We start from the raw sequence: 27,137 nt of genomic DNA on the forward strand, positions 1-27,137 counted from the left end.
ATTTTTAAAAAAGATTTCTGTAGCCAAAACAGTCCACGTGCAAGCTATTTGAAAATTAAATAAACTGAATCCTGACAGTATTTCTGCTTTGGTTGTTTTTTCTAGAGTTAAATATTTTGCGCTTTTTATTTTTTAAGGATACGGAAGCTGAAGTGTGTGTAATCTTATTGTGAAGGTATGGATCGGATGCAGTGGGCTTCATTTGTGTGTGTGTGTGTGTGTGTGTGTGTGTGTGTGTGTGTGTGTGTGTGTGTGTGTGTGTGTGTGTGTGTGTGTGTGTGTGTGTGTGTGTGTGTGTGTTATGAATCCACAGGCAGGGAAAAGCCCTCAGACAGCCGCGCTCCGCTGCAGAGCGTCTCTCCTTCCTCACCGAGAGACTCACGATCGATCAGCACGACACAGCTGTTTTCTTTCTTTCTTTGTTTTTCAAACTAAAGTGTAAATTCTTGGGGATCATGGCAGATGTAAGTCTGAACGAGTCGTCCACCGCAGACGTCGCGAACAGGTTCGCTCGGAAAGGCGCTCTGAGGCAAAAGAACGTCCACGAGATCAAGAACCACAAATTCACCGCTCGGTTCTTCAAGCAGCCGACTTTCTGCAGCCACTGCACCGACTTCATCTGGTGAGCTGTCCGCCTCCGATCCCCCGATCCCCCGGTCCCCCGATCCCCCGGTCCCCCGGTCCTCCGATCCCCCGGTCCTCCGATCCCCCGGTCCTCCGATCAACCAGTCAACCGGTCCTCCGACCCACACTACTCCTGAAGGAGGGGCAGAAGGAGTTTCTCCTCCAGGAGCAGAAGGAGTTTCTCCTCCAGGAGCAGAAGGAGTTTCTCCTCCTGGAGCAGAAGGAGTTTCTCCTCCAGGAGCAGAAGGAGTTTCTCCTCCTGGAGCAGAAGGAGTTTCTCCTCCTGGAGCAGAAGGAGTTTCTCCTCCTGGAGCAGAAGGAGTTTCTCCTCCAGGAGCAGAAGGAGTTTCTCCTCCAGGAGCAGAAGGAGTTTCTCCTCCTGGAGCAGAAGGAGTTTCTCCTCCAGGAGCAGAAGGAGTTTCTCCTCCTGGAGCAGAAGGAGTTTCTCCTCCTGGAGCAGAAGGAGTTTCTCCTCCTGGAGCAGAAGGAGTTTCTCCTCCTGGAGCAGAAGGAGTTTCTCCTCCTGGAGCAGAAGGAGTTTCTCCTCCAGGAGCAGAAGGAGTTTCTCCTCCAGGAGCTGGGAGGTGTGGGATCAGGAGTCCAGGGCTTCCTGGAGGCTTCCACTGGGCTCTGTGGTGATTCTGCCCAGTCACTCCTGTATGGCTGAGAAACTTACTTAGTTAGTTGTTTTATTTGTAGTAGTGTTTCTGGTCCTAGTACTAGTGTCTCTGGTCCTCGTAGTAGTGTCTCTGGTCCTAGTACTAGTCTCTCTGGTCCTAGTACTAGTCTCTCTGGTCCTCGTAGTAGTGTCTCTGGTCCTAGTACTAGTCTCTCTGGTCCTAGTACTAGTGTTTCTGGTCCTAGTACTAGTGTCTCTGGTCCTCGTAGTAGTGTCTCTGGTCCTAGTACTAGTCTCTCTGGTCCTAGTACTAGTCTCTCTGGTCCTAGTACTAGTGTTTCTGGTCCTAGTACTAGTTTCTCTGGTCCTAGTACTAGTCTCTCTGGTCCTAGTACTAGTGTTTCTGGTCCTAGTACTAGTCTCTCTGGTCCTCGTAGTAGTGTTTCTGGTCCTAGTACTAGTGTCTCTGGTCCTAGTACTAGTGTCTCTGGTCCTAGTAGTAGTGTCTCTGGTCCTCGTAGTAGTGTCTCTGGTCCTAGTACTAGTCTCTCTGGTCCTAGTACTAGTCTCTCTGGTCCTCGTAGTAGTGTCTCTGGTCCTAGTACTAGTCTCTCTGGTCCTAGTACTAGTGTTTCTAGTCCTAGTACTAGTGTCTCTGGTCCTAGTACTAGTCTCTCTGGTCCTAGTACTAGTCTCTCTGGTCCTAGTACTAGTGTTTCTGGTCCTAGTACTAGTTTCTCTGGTCCTAGTAGTAGTGTTTCTGGTCCTAGTACTAGTGTCTCTGGTCCTAGTACTAGTGTCTCTGGTCCTAGTAGTAGTGTTTCTGGTCCTAGTACTAGTGTCTCTGGTCCTCGTAGTAGTGTATCTGGTCCTAGTAGTAGTGTTTCTGGTCCTAGTACTAGTGTCTCTGGTCCTAGTACTAGTCTCTCTTGTCCTAGTAGTAGTGTTTCTGGTCCTAGTAGTAGTGTCTCTGGTCCTAGTACTAGTGTCTCTGGTCCTTGTAGTAGTGTCTCTGGTCCTAGTACTAGTCTCTCTGGTCCTAGTACTAGTGTTTCTAGTCCTAGTACTAGTGTCTCTGGTCCTAGTACTAGTCTCTCTGGTCCTAGTACTAGTCTCTCTGGTCCTAGTACTAGTGTTTCTGGTCCTAGTACTAGTTTCTCTGGTCCTAGTAGTAGTGTTTCTGGTCCTAGTACTAGTGTCTCTGGTCCTAGTACTAGTGTCTCTGGTCCTAGTAGTAGTGTTTCTGGTCCTAGTACTAGTGTCTCTGGTCCTCGTAGTAGTGTATCTGGTCCTAGTAGTAGTGTTTCTGGTCCTAGTACTAGTGTCTCTGGTCCTAGTACTAGTCTCTCTTGTCCTAGTAGTAGTGTTTCTGGTCCTAGTAGTAGTGTCTCTGGTCCTAGTACTAGTGTCTCTGGTCCTTGTAGTAGTGTCTCTGGTCCTAGTACTAGTTTCTCTGGTCCTAGTAGTAGTGTCTCTGGTCCTAGTACTAGTCTCTCTGGTCCTCGTAGTAGAAGCTCAAACCCAGTAGGACCTCTGGAGTTCTTGCAGCTCATACAGGTGCAGCTTGGAGCCTTTAACACACAAGCGCCACTTTAAAATGTGAATATTGGCAAACTTCATTACTCCTTTTTTTTTTTTGGAGTATATTTCAATCTTCATGGAATAAATGTTAAAATACTATTAACTAACTGCAAGTGTCCAGTAATATAAACTGGCCTTATTGTGAGCAGAGTCAACTTGGCAGTCACACGTTTCCATTCCTCTCCTGCTGGAAGTGGCTGAGAGCTCAGTTTGTATGATGCTGAGGAGGCTGAGGGGGCTGAGGAGGCTGAGGGGGCTGAGGAGGCTGAGGGGGCTGAGGAGGCTGAGGAGGCTGAGGGGGCTGAGGAGGCTGAGGGGGCTGAGGAGGCTGAGGGGGCTGAGGAGGCTGAGGAGGCTGAGGGGGCTGAGGAGGCTGAGGAGACTGAGGAGGCTGAGGGGGCTGAGGGGGCTGAGGAGGCTGAGGAGGCTGAGGAGGCTGAGGGGGCTGAGGAGACTGAGGGGGCTGAGGGGGCTGAGGGGGCTGAGGAGGCTGAGGGGGCTGATGAAGCTGAGGAGGCTGAGGAGGCTGAGGAGGCTGAGGGGGCTGAGGAGGCTGAGGAGGCTGAGGGGGCTGAGGAGACTGAGGGGGCTGAGGAGGCTGAGGAGACTGAGGAGGCTGAGGGGGCTGAGGAGGCTGAGGAGGCTGAGGAGGCTGAGGAGGCTGAGGAAGCTGAGGGGGCTGAGGGGGCTGAGGAGGCTGAGGAGACTGAGGAGGCTGAGGGGGCTGAGGGGGCTGAGGAGGCTGAGGAGGCTGAGGAGGCTGAGGGGGCTGAGGAGACTGAGGGGGCTGAGGGGGCTGAGGGGGCTGAGGAGGCTGAGGGGGCTGATGAAGCTGAGGAGGCTGAGGAGGCTGAGGAGGCTGAGGGGGCTGAGGAGGCTGAGGAGGCTGAGGGGGCTGAGGAGACTGAGGGGGCTGAGGAGGCTGAGGAGACTGAGGAGGCTGAGGGGGCTGAGGGGGCTGAGGAGGCTGAGGGGGCTGAGGAGGCTGAGGAGGCTGAGGAGGCTGAGGAGGCTGAGGGGGCTGAGGGGGCTGAGGAGGCTGAGGAGGCTGAGGAGGCTGAGGAGGCTGAGGAAGCTGAGGGGGCTGAGGGGGCTGAGGGGGCTGAGGAAGCTGAGGAGACTGAGGGGGCTGACGAAGCTGAGGGGGCTGAGGGGGCTGAGGGGGCTGAGGGGGCTGAGGAGGCTGACGAAGCTGAGGGGGCTGAGGGGGCTGAGGAAGCTGAGGAGACTGAGGGGGCTGACGAAGCTGAGGGGGCTGAGGAAGCTGACGAAGCTGAGGAGACTGAGGGGGCTGAGGAGGCTGAGGAGGCTGAGGAAGCTGAGGGGGCTGAGGGGGCTGAGGAGGCTGACGAGGCTGAGGAGGCTGAGGGGGCTGAGGGGGCTGAGGGGGCTGAGGAAGCTGAGGAGACTGAGGGGGCTGACGAAGCTGAGGAGGCTGAGGAGGCTGACGAAGCTGAGGGGGCTGAGGGGGCTGAGGAGGCTGAGGAGGCTGAGGGGGCTGAGGAGGCTGAGGAAGCTGAGGAGACTGAGGGGGCTGAGGAGGCTGAGGAGGCTGAGGAGGCTGAGGAAGCTGAGGGGGCTGAGGGGGCTGAGGAGGCTGACGAGGCTGAGGAGGCTGAGGGGGCTGAGGGGGCTGAGGGGGCTGAGGGGGCTGAGGAAGCTGAGGAGGCTGAGGAGGCTGAGGGCCGTTCACACCAGCATTAACATCCCAAGATGAATGACTTGTTGCTCAGCTCCAGTACTGAAGGTAGAGGAACCTCCAGTCTCAGCCTCTCTTTGGTTCTGACGTTCCAGTGAAGCTGAAGGTTTTCATACCAAAGCAGGTGTCTTCTTTTTTCTTTCACAAGTTCAAATCCACTTCCGATGAGCAGAAGCCTGGAGCCCCTCCCGTTCTCGGTGGGAGGGGCCCCTCCTGTTCCCTCCTGTTCTCGGTGGGAGGGGCCCCTCCCGTTCTCGGTGGGAGGGGCCCCTCCTGTTCCCTCCTGTTCTCGGTGGGAGGAGCCCCTCCTGTTCTCGGTGGGAGGGGCCCCTCCCGTTCTCGGTGGGAGGGGCCCCTCCCGTTCTCGGTGGGAGGGGCCCCTCCTGTTCCCTCCTGTTCTCGGTGGGAGGGGCCCCTCCTGTTCTCGGTGGGAGGGGCCCCTCCCGTTCCCTCCTGTTCTCGGTGGGAGGGGCCCCTCCCGTTCTGGGTGGGAGGAGCACACCTGAGCGTTTCCTCTAGGTCATTACCTGCGACCTCTTTCCAAAGGGTTAACCAGCTGTTAGAACAGCGGCAGGAAAAGATTTCAAAAGATGTGCAAACCTGATTTCACTCATCTGGATTTCAACACAGGAGCATCGGTTGCATTTGGCCTTTCAGTTCATCTACAAGCAGCTGGACTGAGTGGATATGGAGGCTTTTCCCTTTGTAGACCTTCTTCATTCTCCTCTGGTATTTTAACATAAAACATGACTAACTCAAGGCTGGGTTATTTTTTAAGAGTGACTTCAGAAATGCAATGAAGGTTGAGTAGAATGAATGAAGTGCTTGAGAGCTCACCTGAATGAACCGACTCACTTGGTGTCAGAAGAACTGAGAATAAACGACTGCTTCTCTTTTCACAGGGGTTTTGGAAAACAAGGATTCCAGTGCCAAGGTCAGTGGAACGAGATGAACATGTGACTCATTCAGATGTGTGTCCCTCACCTGGACACTTTGGACACTTTGGTGTCCCTCTTGTTGTGAACAGCTGATCATTAATACTTATGCCAGCAGTACATGTTTTGATCACATTCAGTATAATTTAAACGCTCGTGTTTTTTCTTCCCCATTTCCATATTGCTTTATTTTATTTGGCCAAACGAAGTGAGTTGAATCAGGAGAATGATTGGTGGCGTTGACCGCCACATGCAGTCATGATGCACTGAAATCCCAGAGCGATGAGCTCAGAATGACCCTGAAGGAAATGAAAGTACTTTGCTGATCATGTTTAATTTGATTTAAAATGTGCATATTTACAGTAATAATTGATGTTTAATGTTGTATTTAAGGGCTGATTATCACCAAAGTGATTCCTAATAAGTAAAGGGTTTGTTAAACATTCTGCAACGGAGCAAATAAAACATCCGGGGGAATTACTGTGTGAGCTGAAGCCATTTCACAAAAACAGTGGGAGAGAAATGACCTAGAGAAGAGCAGCAATTCAGGGACGTTTCTTTGACTTGTGTGGACATCAGCCACCTCACTCCTGGGGTGTTTTCCTCTTCGCTGCCATTTTGAGCTTGAGGATGCAGGAAGTGTAAGAATTTGTCAGTAAAGTGGGAGCCGGTGTCGAGGTAACCGAGCAGGAGATGTCGACTGACTCGTTTTCTCACTTAATCACAGAAACAACAAAGGAGACGTGGAAACTTCAGACATGCTTTGTAGGATTTTCACCTTCTGTGCAAAAAAATGTGCAAAACACTGGAGTTTTGATGTAACGGCATACGTTACTGTGATTTTCTGCTGCGTTGATTAAAAAAGTACTGATTGGTTTTTATATTTAGATTTTTCATCCACCCCCTCATAGTGCCTTTCTCAACCATGCCAGGATGTACAGGAAACACATCACTGCCCAGAACATGTCGGTTAACCACGCTCACTTTTATTACAGCTTTACAGCACAAAGAAAACTAAATGTACTATCAGGGAATTTTGGAAGCTCCCTCAGCATGGTGTCTTTTATAGTGGTCAGCTTGAACAGAAGATATTGTTTTCATGAGGAAAATATCAAATAAAATGCTTCGGCTTGTCTTCAGGGTCTCCCTCAGTACAGATGCACTGGCCTGGTCAATCTGGTCAATCTGGTCTCTTCTGACCTGCAGGGGACAATCATGATGAGCTGACATCAGCTGAGCAGCTACAGTAATCTGAAGACTGAACTTCCAGATAACTTATATTTTTTATCACTGAAAATATGATCCTACATGTTTCTTTTAACCTTTTGTTAGACAAGTGACCACATCTGGAAAGAAAAGCATCTTTTCCTTTATAACTTTTCTGATTGAAGGAATGAAATAAAGATGACAAACAAAACCTTTTCAGGCTCCTACAGTGTACACTGCAGTAGGACTGTACTTCACTTTGTTCCTCCTACAGTGTACACTGTAGTAGGACTGTACTTCACTTTGTTCCCCCTACAGTGTACACTGTAGTAGGACTGTACTTCAGTTTGTTCCCCCTACAGTGTACACTGCAGTAGGACTGTACTTCAGTTTGTTCCCCCTACAGTGTACACTGCAGTAGGACTGTACTTCAGTTTGTTCCTCCTACAGTGTACACTGTAGGAGGACTGTACTTCAGTTTGTTCCCCCTACAGTGTACACTGTAGTAGGACCGTACTTCAGTTTGTTCCCCCTACAGTGTACACTGTAGTAGGACCGTACTTCAGTTTGTTCCCCCTACAGTGTACACTGCAGTAGGACTGTACTTCAGTTTGTTCCCCCTACAGTGTACACTGCAGTAGGACCGTACTTCAGTTTGTTCCCCCTACAGTGTACACTGCAGTAGGACCGTACTTCAGTTTGTTCCCCCTACAGTGTACACTGTAGTAGGACTATACTTCAGTTTGTTCCCCCTACAGTGTACACTGTAGTAGGACTGTACTTCACTTTGTTCCTCCTACAGTGTACACTGTAGTAGGACCGTACTTCAGTTTGTTCCCCCTACAGTGTACACTGTAGTAGGACTGTACTTCACTTTGTTCCTCCTACAGTGTACACTGTAGTAGGACTATACTTCAGTTTGTTCCCCCTACAGTGTACACTGTAGTAGGACTGTACTTCACTTTGTTCCTCCTGGACTTGTTAATATTTAAGTATTTATATTGTACCTCTTCATAGTCTTGCATTTTCTACTATTGTGTATTTTGTTGTTTATTGCAGTCACTGGGGTTGCTGTCACAACATTCCACTCCTGCTCACACTGTTTTAACATTACTAGAGTGACAATAAAGTTCTATTCTATTCTAAGCAGTGGTGCTGAGTAGCATGTTGGTGGCTGCGTTGACAGGAATCAAGTGACAAATATCAAATTTTGAGTATTTATAAACCAGAAATAGTCAAATATGTGTGATTTTTCAGTTATTCTAGCTTTTTTTAATCGTAATGTGTAAATGGTACAAAATAGTGTTTCACTCTGACTTTAAAGTGCTGAGATATCCTGAGAGAGGGAATACTGAATAAGAGCTCTATATGGGGTTAAAGACGGTCACTGCCTTGTGCAGCCTTGTGCTTCCAGAGGGACAGTAGAAGGCTTCACTTCAGGGTTTCAGCCAAGCCATCCTAAATGAATCGCTCCTCATCAAAGTGGAATGTTCACATACAGTCCCTGCATTTTGGCCTGTTCCTGCACGTAAATCAGTTCTTTCCCTTTGGGCCGGACGGCTAACAATCCAACCCCCACTCCTGGATGTGATTTGCTCCCTCTGAAGTGGGAGGCGGTCGGCTCTCATTGCCTCTGGTGTGAACTCCTGTTGGGTGAAACCAGGCGAAGCAGTGAGTCACTTCAAGGTGTCGGAGTGTTTTAGCCTGACATTATCCGTCAGCGTGTCTGCTGGCGCCCCGTTAACTCTTTCACTCACACTTGTCATTTCCATCCTGCCTCGTTGTGACTGTCACAGCTTTTGATACAGGAAGTGATAAACTGAGTGATTTCAGGGATGTCGGAGACAATCAAACACAGATGGCGCTGAATAGGTTTTTCCTGGATTCAGCACCTGTTGAAGAACTGACCAGCCAACCCTCTATCATAAATCTATGCTTTCACCTGCTGAATAAATAATGACCCTGCCTTATCAGGATGAAGGCCACTGGTTTCACTGCAGCTATTCAAAGCTGGAAAGGTCTCCACTCTATATATTATTTGCTTTGCCATCAAATATTAAACTTGTGTAAAGTGAAGGTTATGTCTTCCAGCAGAGCAGGCGAACCTCTCAAAGAGCGACACTCACTGAGCCGCTGGCATTTCTGTAACAAGAGTCACATTTAATTTTCAGCCTTCAAATGTCCCCCCCCCCCCCCCCCCCCCCCCCTTTTTATTTTGTTTAAAGAATAAGATGCCCTGCATGGCATTACATAATCAAGTGTCATTGTTATGACTGTGAGCTTGCAGTTATGATGGGGGATCACTCCTAGACCTAAATACACTGTTTTTATTTAAGATCAATTGATATGAATATGATGCAGATTTGTGGGAATCCCTTGAACCAGCTTTTCCACAAATAATAAGTATATACAGGTTTTTGCTTCTCAGACATAAACATCTGTAGATTTTCTTTAAAAGATTTCACTGACCAAACCATTAAAAATTGAAAAAGAAAATTGAGTTGTGATATCGACAAGAATGAGGATCTGTGTAAATACTTATGATATATTTTCATGGGAAGTCAGATTGTGCCTTGTCTCCAGCCTTATCCAATCACAAGGCACTTTTTAGTTTCACCTGAATTCATTTGAATGCAGGTGACAGAAATCTGTCTGACTTGACACCTGAAATCAAATCCCACAGTGACGTTAATGTTGTACCAACAAACACGCCTGCCGCCATCAGCCTTTGTAGATGGTATCTGCATTGCGAAGGATCTGTCGTCTCCTGGCTACAGGTCTGGTGGAGTCTGGTTTCAAGGCTTTGGCCCGCTGCCTTTGTGTGGTGGGAAACCTCAAATCACCATTTAGATGAGATTGTAACACAGCCAGGCAATTTGTACCCATGTCACTCAGCTGATTTACCTTTCAGATCTTGTCCAGCTGCAACCGTCACTGGAAACCTTGAAACCCGGCTTGTTGGACGGACTTCTCATTTTGTTTTCATCTCCTGAAGTTTTCATTTAGCGAGCCTGAATCCGACATTGTTCTCCGACCTGCTGGACGGTGAGCGTTCAGGAGTGTCTCAGCCACTGGGGAAGTGTCTTCACCTCTACTCCCACACTGGGAGCATTGCTGGAGTCGGTTTCCTTCAGTGTCCAAGAAGGCCTTACAGAATATCCACCCTGAATGGACTTTGAACAGGATGTGGATGGTGTCCTGCTGCTATTGTCTCTGATTCTGAGCTAAAACATGAAGAACTGTCAGAGCACTGTCCTGTTACACTGATCCTGCTTCACATTTTATTGATAACACGCATCTAATTCCACTGATGTTCACCGTGACCTCTTTAGACTGACGTGAAGCAGGAAATTATACTTTTAAGCAAAGACATAACCAGGATGTATCCAGAAGCTCAAACGGACGTTCTTGTCGACTCCTTTGTGAAATTACATGAAATGCTAATAGTCCCACAAACAGCATGAGAATTGCCGTTAAAAGTGAGATTTAACCAGTTAAATGTTTAAGTACATGTTAGAAATTCAAATGAGAGATTAGTTCAGAAGGAGAAATAGAGGTAGAAGACATGTTTGCATAAAGTTGCAGTCTTGTTACTGCAATAATGAAATAATAAAGCAAATCCAAACAATCTTGTCGCCAGATGGAATTTCAATCCTCTCATCTGCTGACACAGGAAGCAAATGCTCAAATAGATTTCCCAGATTTTTTTTCCCCCCGATTCCCTGTTTGTGTTCTTGAAGCAAAGTTACACAGGCAAGGGTTTGTGGTTCGATCCCTCACCTTACAATGCTAATATATCGAAGTACCCTTGTGCAGGACAGTAAAGACTTTGTCCCAGAGAGACGAGGCACCTCGTATGGCCGCTGCTGTGTGAGTGTGTGTTTGAATGGGTGAACGTGACTACCAGTCCAAAGCTTGTTCAGGCTGCCCAGGAGGTGCAAACACACCATTTAAGTGGTTTACATTGTGGTTGAACACAAACAGAAATCCTCTTTGGATGGAAACTTTACCACCACAAAGCACCAGGCAACTGGGTCAAAGGTCAAACGGCGGAAATAAGCTGAACAGAAGTTATGTTGTGTTTACGATTCACTTTACGTACCTTAAAGATGTTCTTGGGTTCTTCTGTTGTTTCGTCTCAGAGCTTTTTCTAGTTTTCCTAATTTCACAGCAAGTGGCCGCGAGTTTTAAAAGACTTTAGTTCAACTAAACTTTAAAAAGATCTAACAATTTCATGTGGAATTTAAGAGAAAATTTGCTGCCAAAAAATAGTTTTCAATGCAATTATCCCAATTCCAAGCTGTAAGATCCTTAATTACTGGTTCTTCCTGTGGTGCATCATTGCTGAGGCCTTATTTCTTTCCTGTCCGTGACACAGATTATGTGAGCAATGTCACAGCAGTTAATGGGTTTGTACATGTGTGACGGTTTCTTCATGTTAACCGGTCAGTTTCTTGGTTTATTATTGACCAATGGATTTCCTACTAGAAGCTAATGAGGTTTGTTGTTTTGGACCAACTCAACCCCCCCAAGGGAGTCTGGTACCTGATGTCCAGGGATGGATGGGGCAGAGGGCGAAGATGAGGACCTTTTCAGCTCTAGTTGTGTCATTTCAGTGTAATGTGAATTCAAGTAACCAAAGCAACACTATTATAGAGAATTATTGTGACAGCTAAATAAAGATGTACTGTAAGTGATGCATTAACTTCTCCTCTTCCATCCTCGGTCAATGTTAGACGTGTTAGACGAAGCTCTGACAATGCCAGATAGTTATTAATGACTTCACGTCCCTCCTAACGGTGCACAACGGTTTCATTAATCTCGTGTCGCTCAGTGTTTGTACAGTACTCCAGATATCCTCAGTGTCCGCCCAGCACGGTGTTTGTTTACAGTGCCGATCGTTACCGCCCGCTTTGTGTGTGTTATTCTTCTTTAACTTCCTATTGTTCATTTGTTTGCACAGTTTTCAACTGGTTAAAGTGACATTTCCCAGTGAATGTTTTTACTGATTTAATTGCGTCATGTTGTTAAGGTGCATTCAAACCGGTTTCAAGGCTCCAAGGTTGAGTGTCAGGGGGAGCCACAAAGAGAAGACGGATTATACGTGAGACATTTATTAAAAAGCCTGGGTGGGCTTTATTCTTGCCTGCTGGGTTGGTTGACCGACATGGTCATGAAACCATGGACATTAAGAGGAAGCATCGAGCATTGAAGGGTGCCACTTCTGTTTGTGACATACTGTGCTTCATCATACAGAAAGGAATGCATGGGCTGGTGCTTTCTCCTCTCCAGGGGGTTAAACTGCCTGTGATAAACTACATCCTTCCCTGTGACACATGAAAAACCCGGACATAGACCGTGTCTGATGGATGCCTCAGTGAATGATGCTGTGATGGTGAAATTATTAGAAAACAGCACATACATGCTATCCAGTATGCAGCAGTGTTACAAAACCAAATAATCTCCAAAACGCACCATTTGTTTATAATATGAAAGCACCAGAGCTTCTTTTAAGCAGTGTGCTGAGTTTCTTCCATTAAACACATTGCAGTTATTATTCAGCATTAAACAAGCAAGTGTGTCCAGACGGTGGAGAAGTGCTGCTGCAGTGCTCCGTCCACTCCACATGCTGATGTTCACATCATGGACATCATAGGAATTCATCTGCATGTGGAGATTAAAATTCTAATTGTTCTGTCAGAATTTTCTTCTTTGTGTTTCACTTACTTTGTATTTGTTGAAAGAGTATTTGAATCTTTCCTCATCCAGTATTTTCCATTCTGCCTGTTGGCTCTCCAAACAATGACCATCTTGAACGTCTTCTCACAGACATGAGACCACAGGAGTCCTTGGTCGTGTCGGCTTCATTCAGGACTGGAACCACAGAGCAGCCGCCCTGGAGCATCTCTTGCTTCTTCTCTGCCACCTTCAGCGACGGCGGCTCTGTGTGTGGCGACACCGTCTGTTCTGAGCAGCGGCGTATTTGGAACAGAGCTCCAGATTCATTACTCGTAGCTTCGATGCTAAGGGTTGGACTTTCTGCTGCGACTGTCGAGCCTTTCTGTTTGTCATCTGGGTGGTTCTGCTTCTTCCTGTTTGCCCTCGTTCAGAGATCTGCCCTCCGGTGCCCTGGGCCTCAGGCCTCGTCTGGTCCCTCTTTCAACACAACTGCTCTCCAGTATCCAGGCCTTTCTTCTCATTGTAGTAAATCCAGGAAATCAGCAGCGTTTCCTTCACATGTGGCCTCGTGGAGCTCCAGCAGGGACTTTGAAACTATTTTGGTTTTGAGCCAGACGGGGGGGGGGGGGGGGGGGGGGGGGGGGGGGGGGGGGTGTGTGTGTGTGTGTGTGTGTGTGTGTGTGTGTGTGTGTGTGTGTGTGTGACGCTGCTGCACAGGGTGTTGCTTCTGTTTATGGCAGGACACTTCTTCTGTCATTTCAAATGGCCACTGTAGGATTAAATAAGCACTTGGAACACACATGTTCTACAGATGTTCTCACTTTAGTGACTCACCCACAGAGGTTTTACTTGTGCATGCTGTTGGTATTTATGGCATTTCTCTCAGCCTGATTTTTTCCCCCTCCATCCAAATCAGTCCAAAATACTTCCCAAGCATCTTTGAATGTCCTGCAAAGCGCTATTTAAAATTTTTATTATTATTGTTATTATTATTATTATTATTATTATTATTCATCTCCTCAGATTGCTGTTTCATAAAAGTCTTAGGCTCGCTGAGTAACTTTGAAATTCCTTCCTCCAAACTTAAAGCTTTCCCGAGCCATACCAGGCTCACCATGGGAAGTTTTCCAAGTAACTCCGAACCTTTTGATGCATCTGCAAAAACACCAGCAATGTTTTCCTGTGAATTGAACCTGAATGGAAAGTTAAAGTGTTTCTCCTCAGTGGGAGCAGCGCCGCTGTTTCCTTTTTTTTTTTTTTTTGCCCTTGTCCTGTTCGGCAGCTTGGGCCAACAATATGATGTGATTGAGAGCCTTCGGAGTCAGAACAGATTTTGGTCTTGCAACAGGGAGAGACCTGGAGTCTCCTCCTGTTGCCTTCTCCGTCAGAAGATGGCATGGCTGCCGTACACGACCGGGGGGGAACGCACAAAGAGAGAGAGAAGAGAAAAGAGAGAAAAAGGTTGAGGGAGGAGGGGGGAGGGGGGAGGGGGGAGGGGGGAAGGGGATAACATACAATATCCTTGTTGTGCTACATATATTATTTGCAGTTATCACACTGATCCAAATATTTTCCAACTGTTTTTGGATTAAACCAGCCTGAGCTGCTCTATCTAGACAGTAAAATGATTTCTTAGATTAACCAGCTTGAGCAGCTCTATCTAGACAATTCATGTTCCTGCTTCACGTTACTAACAAAGAGGCGACAACAAAAGAGGAACATGATTTTTAAAGTTTGAGCAAATGATGATAGAGAACAAGCAACTTCAGAAGCACCTTTCGTGAGGAGTGGAAGTGTGTGTGTGTGTGTGTGTGTGTGTGTGTGTGTGTGGTTTGTCCACTGGGTGGGACCGGAACTGCTGTGGGGGGACCCGTGGCGAGACCCCGGGGTCCGAGGCCATCGGGCCCGGACACCGCCACCCCGGCAGACGGCAGCCCCCCAGGCCCGGGGAGACCCCAGCGAACCACCCCAGAGAGCCACGTCCCCGCCCAAAAAGCACCCGACGGAGAATGCAGAGAGGAATCCCCCCCAGGCAAGAGGGGCCCACAAGAGAAGGATAAAGGGCCCCAGGCCCCGACCCAAGCCGCCAAGCCGAGAAAAGGCCGGAGCAGGGCCCCCGGGCCGAGCGGGCCGAGAGCCCCCCCCCCAACCCCGGCGGCGAGTCCCGCCGCACCCCCGGGAACAGGCCCACCCACCGCCCCCCCCCAACCTGGCAAGGCAGAGACGGCCCCAGCCGCCGTGCCCCGGACCAGCCCCGCCCCCAGTCCCAGGAAAGCGAAGGCCGGCGCAGGCCCCGGTCGGAGGACAGTCAACTCTACACCCCCAGGAGCCTCATATCCCACCCGCCCCATGATCCTCCCCCCCGGTTTTAATTGAAATACCCAACCCCTGACCCACCCCCCACAGACACCCACCCCTGACGCAGACGCAGACGGACACACACACACACACACACACGGGACGGTGGGGGAGTGATGACTCTCGCCCCCCCAGGTCGCCAGCCGGGCCCCCACCCGGCCACCGCGGTGTCACAACCTCCACTAATCCAACAGCAAATGGAGAAGGAGCACCGCGCCCCAGCCCCCCCACGAGCGCCATGCCCGAGGGAGCGCGCCCCCCGCATCCCAGCCGCACTCACCCCGGGCCGGGGCGGGACCCCAGCGGGAGGTTCTGGGGGGAGCCACGTCTCCCGCCCTTCCCCCGCCCTATATGTGTGTTGGATGTATGTAAGGGTGTGTCTTTGTGTTTTGAAGAGGTGGATGCAATGTGTGTGTCTATGGTGCGGTTTAAAATTGGGGGGTAGCGGGGCCCGGGCGTTCTACCGCTGACAAGCGGCAGAACCCCGAAAGCGGCTTACCCCCTCAAGCGCCGCTGTTTCCTCTGCGTTGACACTGCAGGCGTTCAGCTGCTGTTCAGTGGGAAGTCACCAACACTCACAATCACTCTTATATCTTTAGAAAATGGACGACTGGATCAAATCAAAGAGCATATACATACATAGACATTCTATATGCTTAAAACAAATATCTAATAAACATCAGTATTGTTATGTTGTATGCATTTGTTTGTATGTTGAAATTGCGGAGGCCTTCACCACAACCTGGCCGTGACCTGCAGTTCTCTGGGAACACTTGTTTGGACCTTTTGCTTTTCTCTTAAAGCCTCTTGCTCTTTTTCCTGAAGAATCAATTCAGAGCAGCAGCATTAAGATTAGACTGATCCATCACTACGGCCTGCATTATTTATCACCTTAATTCCCACCATGCATTTGGAGAAAATGCTGGGTTCACAGTGGTTCAGATGCGTTTGGCACCGTATAGAGTTATGTTTGCATGTAGAGAAATACTGCAGTTTGTCAGCCCACAGAGGCTCTGCTGGAATCTGTAAAGGTCAGTTTTTACACAATGAGCATTCATGATAATTATTGCCTTCAAACTGAACCAGTGTTCAGTAAATTGTGTCAATATTTGAAATGGTGGTTTGATGTTGGCTGCTCCCTTCTCCTCTTACGTCTGAATCTGGATTAGATTACCTTCTGGGTTTCCATGGAGACCTGGGCCACACATTGATGCAGAGCAGCTTGTCTTTTGGCTCCGGACGCCTCCTGCGGGAAGCGAAATACATCCCCTGACACCTGCATGTCATGAGATAATAGAGCCTTGTTCAGTTCCTGATTGCATGCTGACATGATGTAACCCAAATCTGTTTCACAGTTTGATCAGGAGATTTGAGTGCAGGAGGGGGAGCCCGGCTGAGCAGTTGCAGGTGGGATGACGTCCATGCTCCTGCTGTCATGCTTATGTCACCAGAGTGCTCAGATTTCTCTGCTGCTCACCGTCAGGTGAAGCTCCAGCAGAGCGAAGCCTCAAAGCTCTTCTCTGGGTCACTTCTGGATTCACAACATGCAACCTGGCTCAGATGTGCTGATTGTACCTCAAGGCCAAAACCTTTCTTTACATACAATCAATAACCAGGATTTACCATTATTGGATGGTTTTCTCATAACATCCATTCAATGATTTTATGAGCTTAAGTGTTTTGATTGTAGAGCTTAAAGGGTCTTTATTTTTACTGCTTCACAGATGCAGAGAGCCCTCGGACCAGAGCCTTTGAACTGTCTGGTTTGATGCCAAAGTAGCTCAGGATAGTAAAAATACAAAATAAAAAACAAGGTATTTAAAGCAATTTAAATCTTAAACTTAAAATCATTTGAAGTCGTTAGGCCGTTTCCAGTGACTGCACACATGCTCTGTTTATTTCTTTGCTGAGTTTTTGTCTTTACCAACTGCCAAAGGAAAAATCTGTCTCAGTAAATGTGTCACCGTGTTTATTAGCTCATCCAAAAATATCAATTGTACCTGCAACTACAAGTTCATCAAGTAGACCAATATTCCTAACGCCTGTTTTTGTTTTGACTAAATTATGTCCCCAAACACAATGTGGTAGATTTCCCCAGTAAACCAGACAAACAGAAGAAAAAGAGCTGCACTTAGTGAAGAAGGAAAGGTTTTCCATAAACTAATGAGAAGCGATTGCCAACACATCTCTGGGTAAATCGGGGGGGGAAACTCCTTTTATTTGGGTTTTGACGAGTCTCTGGCTTCCAACAACCAGCTCAACCAACATTTTCTACAAGTTCTAAGTATATAACAGTGCTGATCCCAACTATAGCCCAATGTTATTTACCAGCTCACATTACTTAATTTACCAAGTTGCTTTCAAAGCACGAGCGTTTCCTACTTGAACAATCCCATACTGAGGGTTACACATACATGCTGAGGCTACTTTTCCTAGCACCTGAGACACACTATCATTACCTCGTCTATATCGTACTCGGATAGGAAATTGTCCTAAGGAGTGGAAATGGGGTAGGTTATACACTTTACCTCCATCTATTCACTCCTAGTATGAATAGAAAAACAAAATAAGAAGCTTGCTGATTCAATCAACAAAGCCTAAGGAATAGTATGATGACATCTAAAGAAGTCAACATAAATCACTTTGTACTAAGATAGTATGAAGGAGAGAAGCCAGCTGGTAGATGCTCAGTGTTTTACTGCAGGTTGGCTTTCCTATGCAGTTCTTCCTGACATGCTCTTGGAACTAGAATACTCTGCTCCTCCCTGGTCTAACTTTGGTTTTTGTAGCCAAAAGCCAATGCAGATCCTAAGTCGTGAATGTGGTGTGAAACACAATCTTGAGTGAGGCCCAGGTTTTCATGGCGGTGTGTTTGTCTGTTCTGATGCTCTGGAAAGTAATTAGTATTGACAGAGTGCCCATGTAGAGTCGGGTGAAAGGGAAAGTCCTGCCAGCTGCTCCGTGATGGTCTGTCTGCTCTGTTTGCTCGGGGGCCTTGAGCGCCTGCTGGAGGAAGCGTCTGGTAGCTCCTTCATGATGGACTCGGCTGGAGAGCATGCGGAGACGCCAATGATAGACCAAAGTCTCAGCTGTACAGAGGATCTTCCCTCTGGCCAGTCAGGACTGGTTAGGATTTTTCCATTTGTCATAGTTGGTATGAGACATTATTTCCTTTTTCTTTCTTTGTAAGACTTTTTGGGAAAATGTGTGTGTTGACAACCAAAAAACGACTTTCAAACCAAACATTGGATTAATACAGATTTAGTTTTAACTGTGTTGCAGCTCGTGAGAAAAAGCCATGACAGATGAGTCTGAAAATGTTGCTGCACTGCCGGGAAGGCTGTGAGCTGTCTAACGTAATGCAGCACAGCCACAAACCATTCTGCTTTTCCATTAGGGACTGTAGCTTCCTTCCTCTCTCGCTGCTCCTCCTGCTGTCCCTGCAGTTTGTTGGCCTTCCTCAGTCCATCTTACATTCCTGCTGACTTGAAGAATGGTAACAACTGCATTTGTATGAATCCAGTGTCGGCACTCATTATCCTTTCCCCATCCACCTGTATCTGCTTGTTGGCCTGGTTTGACCTATTAATCTGTCCCCATGATGGTATTTTTTTATAAATCATCCATTTAGGTGATTAAAGCCACGTCTGTGGTTTCATTGTTAAATCTGCTTTCAGACTGTTAATGTTTTGAGGGGCAGAATTGTGTCACAGGTGCCTAATGGGAGCTTAACAAGAGCTTTTTGAACTTGAATGAAACAGTCAGGAAGCCAGTCTTTTTGTCTTGTGTTGTTTTTGTGAATGGGCCACCTGTTGTTCTGTTATTTGCTCGTAGGAAGTGTGCCTGCTTAGTGGGATTAACTTCTGGGATGGATGTGAGCAGCGGGGAACAATCCTTCATAACACTTCTCAATCGATGGCGTAACATCGGCAGGTCGCAAATCCCACATCTGTCTGGAGGCAAAGTGGGCAGTGGGCTTCGCCAGGCGACGGAGCTCACCATGGACCTGTGCTGTTAAATAAAACCCCCAGGTTGAGAGTACAGGCTTTACTCCCAGGGCTTGTGATTTTCAGGGTCATTATCAGTTCACCAGGCACTCTCAGGGTTTATTGATTTTATGCAGGGCTTAAATATGGATGTGGATCCATAGCTGCAGTTTGTTTGAGGAGAATTTACTTTGAGTATTTATTCCATCAAGATACTCTGGATGTAACAACGTGATAGACAGAGTCATCCATATTCTGTCCATTCTCCAAATCAGGGTCATAAAGCTCTGGAAGATCTCCCAGCTGAGTATGAGTGAAGGCGCAGCGCACCATGTGGGCAGTTCAGAGCCAATAGAAAACCAGAAGTACTTGATCTGACTGATGGCAGCAGATCCATGCGAACATGATGGTGAACGTGAGGTTCAGAACAAACAGGTTCACATGATAGGAATGCATTTCGATGTGAGTTAGAAAGAGCCGATCGAAAGATATGTCCCAGCTGCTTCCTGGTTTCACTTGAGAGGGTAAATGTTGTATGTAGAGCGAGCCGGTGGTTATAGCAGAAGAATACGTACATCCTGCCTCTTCATGTGAGTCACAAAATGTAATCTGTTGATAGTTACATGGACTCTTTCCCCCTTCATGCATGGAGATTCATATGGAAAGCTCTGAAGACAGACAAATGCATGATGCAACGTGTTGTGTGGTGTATTGTCCAATCACTGTCACTCTTTCCAAAGCTTTTTCACAGCAGTGAGTTGCTCCAACTCAAAAGGAGAATCCATATTTAATCAGTCCAGTACTCAACTCCAGTATCTTTTGGCACATCCTGGAGGATTGGTGGCTGAGAAGTGTTCCCATCTTCACATCTCCACCATGACCTCAGTTTATTCCTCTTGGTGAAGCGCTATATGAGTGAAATCCATTTATCATTATGGCGTCAAAAAAATCGGCACATCGCTGTAATCAGTGGCCCCGAAGTCCCTCATGGATTACTGAGTAATCCTGATGGTGATAAATTTCATTGGACTCCATCATCTCAGTCATCACTAGTAGTTACAGCCGCATGTGGGCCACTAAGCCGACGGAGCAGATGCACCGTATGTTTTCCATCTATTAGTTTGCTTCAGTTTACACAAACATGCAGGGAGTGACTGACACTGGACGCTTTAACGTCAGTTCCTTACGTCCAGATGTCTGCATCTGCTTCCTGACAGTGGTGAGTGATGGTGGTCAACTTAATCCATACGTAGCGTGCACAGCATCATATCAGTTTGTTTGTCTTGTTCCCTTTCCTCAGGGCTTCTACTTTAATTCTTTTCTATTATGTTTTAGATTTGATTGCCAGGACTTTGCTTGTTTTATTCCCCCCAGGGTACGCTGGCTTCCTCAGATGCTTCAAAAACATATTTATTAGATTACATGGATAACTACCAAGGTGTGTGTGTGTGTGTGTGACTTGTTTTATCTTGTAAACCACTGTTGGCTCAATGCCAGCTGGAGAGAAACCAGCTCTCAGGACTTCGAGATTAATCAGGAACAGACGTAGGATCATGTAACTCATGAGATTTGAAAAAATAAAGAGGGAAACAGAACTGAGCAATGAAAAATAATATTAACTCGTGGATGAAAGAGGTGGAATTTGATGGATAAAATCAACACATTTAATCGGCCCTTCAGAATCTTTTAATTGATGCATTTCATAAATGTTGGATGGCGTGATTGTTTTTCTTTCTGGTTGCACAATCTTCCTTTGCCTTCTTTTGCTTCTCCGAGTAATTCAGCTTCCTGCCTCAAGTTGATTGATGACTCTGGATTGCTCATTGGTACGAGTCGGTTCATCTGACCACCGATTCAGGCTGGAAACCACCTTTCACCCTTTGTCAGCTCCGGTTCGCTCCAGTCCCACTGACTGTTCCCTGGAATGTGGTGGACGGACTGTCATGGTAGATTGGAGGTGTGGCTTGATGGGGAGATGGACGTGCTAAAAATGTGAGCAGAAATAGTGTTTTATATTCAGAGAGTTTAAACCTGAAGGACAAAGTGCTCCCAAAATATAGAATTCAACCAGAGGTTCACAGTCTTTGTGGCTGAGGATAAATACTGGACAGTTTAATGTCTGTTTCCATTTTAGAGCTGGAGATCTCACAGCTTCTCACCAAATGTTACTGGCTGCAAAATAAAGTAAAGTGGGCTCGTCCCGTCATGATCGTCTTTTGGAAGCAGGACATTTTTAGGAAAGCCCCCCCACTGAGACAGTGAGACAACCTTCCCGTCTCGACACAAAGAACTTCACCACCACTTTTGTTTTCAAGCACAAACACGGTGCATTTCAAGTGACTTCACACAACAGTGACAAACTAAAATCCAACTCGGCCTGTATTTTTAGAACAGGATGAGGAAACTTTCTTTCTTTGAAATATTGTTTCATTAAAAAAAAAAAAAGTGAGTCCTTCATTTTTTTCAAGATATTTTTACAAGGCTTGAAAAAGTTTACATTTTACAAACAATATTAAGTGCAAATTCCACTCGATCCTATTTATCACGATGTTTCCTGAAGAAAAGCTCAAAACTGCACATTTTCTTTTGACACTTTGGAGCAACTGAAGAAAAGTTCTGAAATCTTCTCTGCAGCAGTTTTTGTCTTCAGGTTAATGTTTGGGTTCGGGGAACTTCCCGCTACTTCACGAGCGACGAGAGCAACTTTTCATGACTGCTGCTAAAACCACCAGTATTGTATGTGGACCCCCCGGAAAATGGACCCCCCCCCTATGGAATATGGACCCCTTCAAAAATGTGCTGAAAATAAAAGATCTTGATGAGGAACCCCACCCCCCCCCACACACACACACACAAAAAACATGTTGATGAAGATTTGATTGTATTTTTATTTTCTTCACCTCAGTTCTCATTTCCATCTCAGAGATCAACATGGGTGTCGTTCAGACAATTCAGGTTTTAAAAACTTTTTCAGTTAATTCACACTATATTATTTAGAGTTATATATTTCCCTTAAAATAAAAGTTTATGAAAGTTATTTCGTCATGTAAAAGAACAGGTTCATCAGGTTCCCTATGGAACCTGATTTTTGTCAACTCCGTCAGAAACACTAAGAAGACACACTAATCTGAATTCTTCCAAAACTTCCAAACTTCCAAATGATGTTGTATTTGGGTTTAGTTACTCTGATATGTAATAAAATACATCATGTAAACCTAAGTTGTTATTTCACACTATTCTGAAAAAGATGTCTAAATATCTTCACATTCCAACTGGTCCTTTATTTCTTTATTACACAAACATCAAGTGATGAATGAACACATCCTCTCCAACACCAAACCCCAGTGGACGGTAACGGTGACGTCACATTTCAGAAGATTTGGATGAAAACTTTTCAGGATACTTCAATTCCAATGAAAAGGTTTGAGCTGATTCTTGCAGTAGAGGACCGATCAACTCACTCAGGTTTTATTTTCACGGGGTCATTTATGTATTCAACAAATAAACAAAATGATTGACACTAAAGTTTGGTCAATAATGTGGTGCAAATCATTTTCTGGAGGCAAATTGACGCTGAGGGTGAAGACCTGTTCTGGAAGAAGCTGAGTCGGCACTTTGAGCCTCTTCTTACTCTATAATAGAGATTTCTAATAAAAGTTTTGTTTTCTGAGGTCACATTTATTTATGTGGTTAAAATCTATTAACATTTCAGTACAAACATTGGCGGGGGTCCATATTCTATAGGGGGGGGGGGGGGGGGGGTCTATATTCTATAAGAGGGGTCCATATTCTATAAGGGGGGGTTGGGGGCGTATTCCATGAGGGGGTCCATATCCTATAAGAGGGGTTCATATTCTATAGGGGGGGGGGGGTCCATATCCTATAAGAGGGGTCCATATTCTATAAGAGGGGGGTCCATTTACAGTCTTACACCGGAAACAGTTGTTACTTTTACTAAACGTCCTTCAGACCTGGTGTTGGGACAGTTCTGGCCCCAGGCTGTGTGTTGGGTTAGGATTAGGGTAAGGGTTAACCCTAACCCTAACCCTAACCCTAACCCTTTTACTAAATGTCCTTCAGACCTGGTGTTGGGACAGTTCTGGCCCCAGGCTGTGTGTTGGGTTAGGGTTAGGGTAAGGGTTAACCCTAACCCTAACCCTTTTACTAAACCTCCTTCAGACCTGGTGTTGGGACAGGTCTAACCCCAGGCTGTGTGTTGGGTTAGGATTAGGGTAAGGGTTAACCCTAACCCTAACCCTAACCCTAACCCTTTTACTAAATGTCCTTCAGACCTGGTGTTGGGACTGGTCTAACCCCAGGCTGTGTTTGGGTTAGGGTTAGGGTAAGGGTTAACCCTAACCCTAACCCTAACCCTTTTACTAAACCTCCTTCAGACCTGGTGTTGGGACAGGTCTAACCCCAGGCCGTGTTTGGGTTGTGACTGGAGATGCTTCTGTGTTTATGCTCTGTGACTCAGAGTTCCCATGAACACAAAAAGCTTCTGATGATTCCGGTTCAATGAACAGTTGTGGTTTTCTGGTTTTTGACTATCATCACTGTCGGTTTGCTTCCTGTGGGGAACAGTTGCTCTTGTCCCGTTTCCACAATCAGTTCTTTATGTTTGGGTGTCCTGTTTTTTCATTATATTCCACCCTAACAGCTGTGCCTTCATTTTAAATGGGAAACATCTGGGACAGGAGCCAACAGAACGTGAAGGGGGAATCAGTTCCTTATTTGTGCGGCGTGAATAACAAATTCTAAATGCAACCATTATCTTGATCAAAATTCAGTTAGCCAGGAACACCTACAATAATCAAACTATTTTGAGTGATTCTTATTTTTCACTCTGTAGGATTATTTGACCGAATCGTTTGGAATGTGATTATCTCTAATGTGCCAGTAGGCTGTATAGTAAAGCTCCAGAAGTGAAGCTGAGATGCTGCATATTGTGTGATTCTAAATCAAGTCTTTCAGAAGCTTTGAACTGTTGAAGTAGGAATGTTTTTGGCCCCACAAGATCCCCTGGGCTTTTCTTTTGAAGACCATAATATAGTCTTTGCAATGGCAAGTGTTCAGATGATGGACAAGTACAGTTAATGTGTAAGCTAATTTTTCATACTCATTAATCCGCCTGGATTACTTCCTTTTGCTTCATACTTCCTTTATTTTATCAACCAGATATGTTTTGTTTTTCCACTCTCATCTGTGATCTTTGTTACTTAGACAAGTAGTACAGCTGATGCCCTACCTGCCACCACGGTCTTCATGATATAAATTATAATAGGTAGCTAATGATTAGAGGTGTGTCTTTACTGGGCCTATAGCAACCGTCTCTGTACTAAAAGACGCTTCTGAGGTTTAGTCTGTTTGTGTAAATCAGATGAATTTAATTAAAAACAATAATTATGGTGCCGCAACATGTGCTTCAGGTCGTGAGCCTTAAAGAGAATTGATATCCAACTTCAACTAGTCCATTCTGGAGGGTTTTACTCAGAAAACATGCAAATAGGACAATATATTTTAGATAGAAGTGATATTCAAATCATTATCCCAAAAGGCACTTGGCAGTTATGTTGGTGTAATTTTAGGGCATTTTCTTTCACCAACACATTTGACAGGTGTTGGATTACAAACCACTGAAATGGTTTCCAAAGAGGGAAAGAAGATTGTGGAGATTGAATACGCAAGGCAAGGCAAGGCAAGGCAAGGCAAGGCAAGGCAAGGCAAGGCAAGGCAAGGCAAGGCAAGGCAAGGCAAGGCAAGGCAAGGCAAGGCAAATGTATTTATAGAGCACCATTCAAACACAGGGCAAATCACAGAGCTTTACAAAGAAATTAAAAGAATTAAAGACATACACAAAAGCTTTACAAAGAAATATATTGATAAAAGAAATCCATTAAAACAAATAATGACGCTGTACCAGGAGTATAATCTACCAGAGGACTATCGGAGGTGACCCTCTGTTCTATGACCTTTAACCTTTCTGGGACTCCAGTCAAAGTCTCGGCTCACATTCAAATAAAACTCCGTAAATAACACTTGGAATTTAGTTTCTAAAGCTGATTCACAAAAATCTGCTGTTGTGCTTTAATTTAATCCGTATGGAGTGGCGGGTCAACTGAACCGATGAACCTGTGCAGCGTTCAGCATAACGGAGACAGACCGTTTCAACTCTGGCTGACCTCTGCTGAGATTATTTCTGAGGGAATAATGCTGCTTTTCCCTCTTCTGGGCGACGGATTCAACTTTTTGAAAGGTGTACCTTCCAGAGGTGCATGCTGCTTTGGCTACGGATCAGAATGCTTTTAAAACTGAGAGGGTTTGGTTAATCCATGGGGAGGTGCTTCATTGAACATTACCAAGGATTAGAGAGGGATATTACTGCCTGGATGCATTAGAGGTGTATTAGATAGCTCCATGATGGAGGACAGACTAATGCACCAGGCTCTGATTTACAGCATAATCTGCATTTAATTGCCATGAGTTTTGTTATGATAACGGCATTATCTAATGGAAGGGTTTATATGAGGAACAAAAGGCAACTCAAATGGAAAAAAGCAGACTTGCATTTACAGATGTGGGCCACTCACTTTCCAATGATTATGTAGGCCGGCAGGCTGGTGCTTCTTATCCCCACCCTGAGCACACAAAGATCCCATTTGATCAAATCCTCATGTTTTTCAACTGTGAAAATGTCAAGAATGGAAGAAGAGCATTTTTTTGATGGGATACAATAGAGCCTCATTGTGTGGCAGGAAAATGAAACGCTTGTTTTCAAAGAGGCTGTTTGTGTGTCATTTTCATACTTTCCATCCTTTGTCGAGACTTTGAGTCCCTTCCTGATACTTCCTCCACACTTTTCTCATTGCAGCTTGTAATATTGTGGTAAATCCATGGACTTGCTGATTGACTTGCTGATTGACCTGCTGCTTCACTCGTCTTCTCATCCGTTGCATCTTCAGGGTGATCTTGGGTTTGCCTGGACCGGCTTCATACACTTCTCTTATTATGGTAGTGCAGCATTTAAATTGAAGGGAGAAATCGTGGAAAAATTAAATTTTTAGAATGAAGAGATTATTAAAAGCACATCTTTGCACTACACACTAAGCATTTGAATCTATCAATAAACTGAAACAGTATGAAGGAATCAGAAGGATGTCGCCTGTAGGCTGGAAAAAATGATCAATGAAGAGCTAATGAATGTTGTAGTTTATTACCACAGTTAAGTTTATATTTTTATGAAGTTTTTTGATATAAAACAACAATTTCCACATTCTAGTATGACTAGTTACACATGACAAAGTGTCCCTGGTGTCTTGTCGGGTTCATTCTTGACCTGGAGCATAAAAACAAGCCAAGTCTTCAGTGCTAGTTAGAACCAAGTGGCAGAAGCCAAATAGTAATTTGTAATGTTCCATATTAAAACATGAAAATGTACGTCTACCAATCCACATTTTTAAAGGGGCTCCGTTTTGACATCAGATTGCTACGTATACTCCTGTAAATGGTCTAGTTACTACTCAGAATGAAGGTATTCTGACAGGGGCTGCATGGTATCTGGTGTTGAGTGATGCAATAACTTCAAACCTGCTTCAAGTGCTTCCCACTTCTGTCCTGTTGGTCCACAGATATGAAATTATTACAGCATCAATTGATTTGAATGTATTATTTAGATATTAGTACAATGTTTCCAAACTTCTGCAACTTTCTTTCATATTACTTTGTACATAGTACATAGTACATAGTACATAGTACATTGGAACAGGAGTTATGTGTAATTTTGTCACAATGACAATAAATTTGCATTTGTTATCAACTGAAAAAGAGAAACTTAGAGCGGACTGGAATTTACTAAAAAACTTCTTTTTTAATTGATACTCATTTTGTCTATATATTTTTACATTTAAGCTAAAATCCTTGGTTTAAGCCTAAACAAATGTAAATATTCTCTGGATTCTTTCTTCTGCCTTTTATCAGTGCTTTGAGATTTGACTTGGTGGCTTTTCTGTGTGGAGTTATCACGTTGCACACGGGTTTCCTCCAGGTTTTAACTGATGAATCAGGGTTCAGCCCTGATCCATCGCTTGGTCAGCTTGGCCCATTTATTGATTCTGCTTCTGAAGAAGATTCAGCGTGAAGGATTAGACCAAACCTTCGCTTGTTAATACCGAGAATCCTCAAATGGATCTGTGGTGCTGCTACAGCAAGCGCTTCGCCAAACTCTATTCCCAGAAAGTTGGCTTAAAAGCCCCTTTTCACCTTTTTTTAACCAGCCAAAGGAGTACTGTTTAAATTCAACAGGCACTAGTAAACCATTTATAAAGAGCACAGTGATGCGGTGAATGATTAACACACAAGTTGATGATTTGTACATTTTTGATTAAGACTGAAGAAGAAGAACTTTGTTGATCTGATGTCAGGAGGAAGCTTACAAAACTCCAACATTTGCC

At 45.6% G+C, this 27,137-nt stretch overlaps 1 protein-coding gene across 1 annotated transcript in view; it reads left to right on the plus strand.

The window, feature by feature from the left end:
* The first annotated feature begins 220 nt into the window (after positions 1-220).
* The window catches only part of prkcaa (protein kinase C, alpha, a), a 158,428-nt gene continuing 131,511 nt past the window's right edge, over positions 221-27,137 (plus strand). The window contains exons 1-2 of the mRNA XM_080464018.1: positions 221-622; positions 5,426-5,457. Of these exons, the coding sequence (XP_080320144.1) occupies positions 456-622; positions 5,426-5,457 (199 nt within the window). The 5' untranslated portion in view covers positions 221-455. The remainder of the gene's footprint in view (positions 623-5,425; positions 5,458-27,137) is intronic.

The sequence above is a fragment of the Lipophrys pholis genome (genome assembly GCF_963383615.2).
Source record: "Lipophrys pholis genome assembly, chromosome: 5".
NCBI lineage: Eukaryota > Metazoa > Chordata > Actinopteri > Blenniiformes > Blenniidae > Lipophrys > Lipophrys pholis.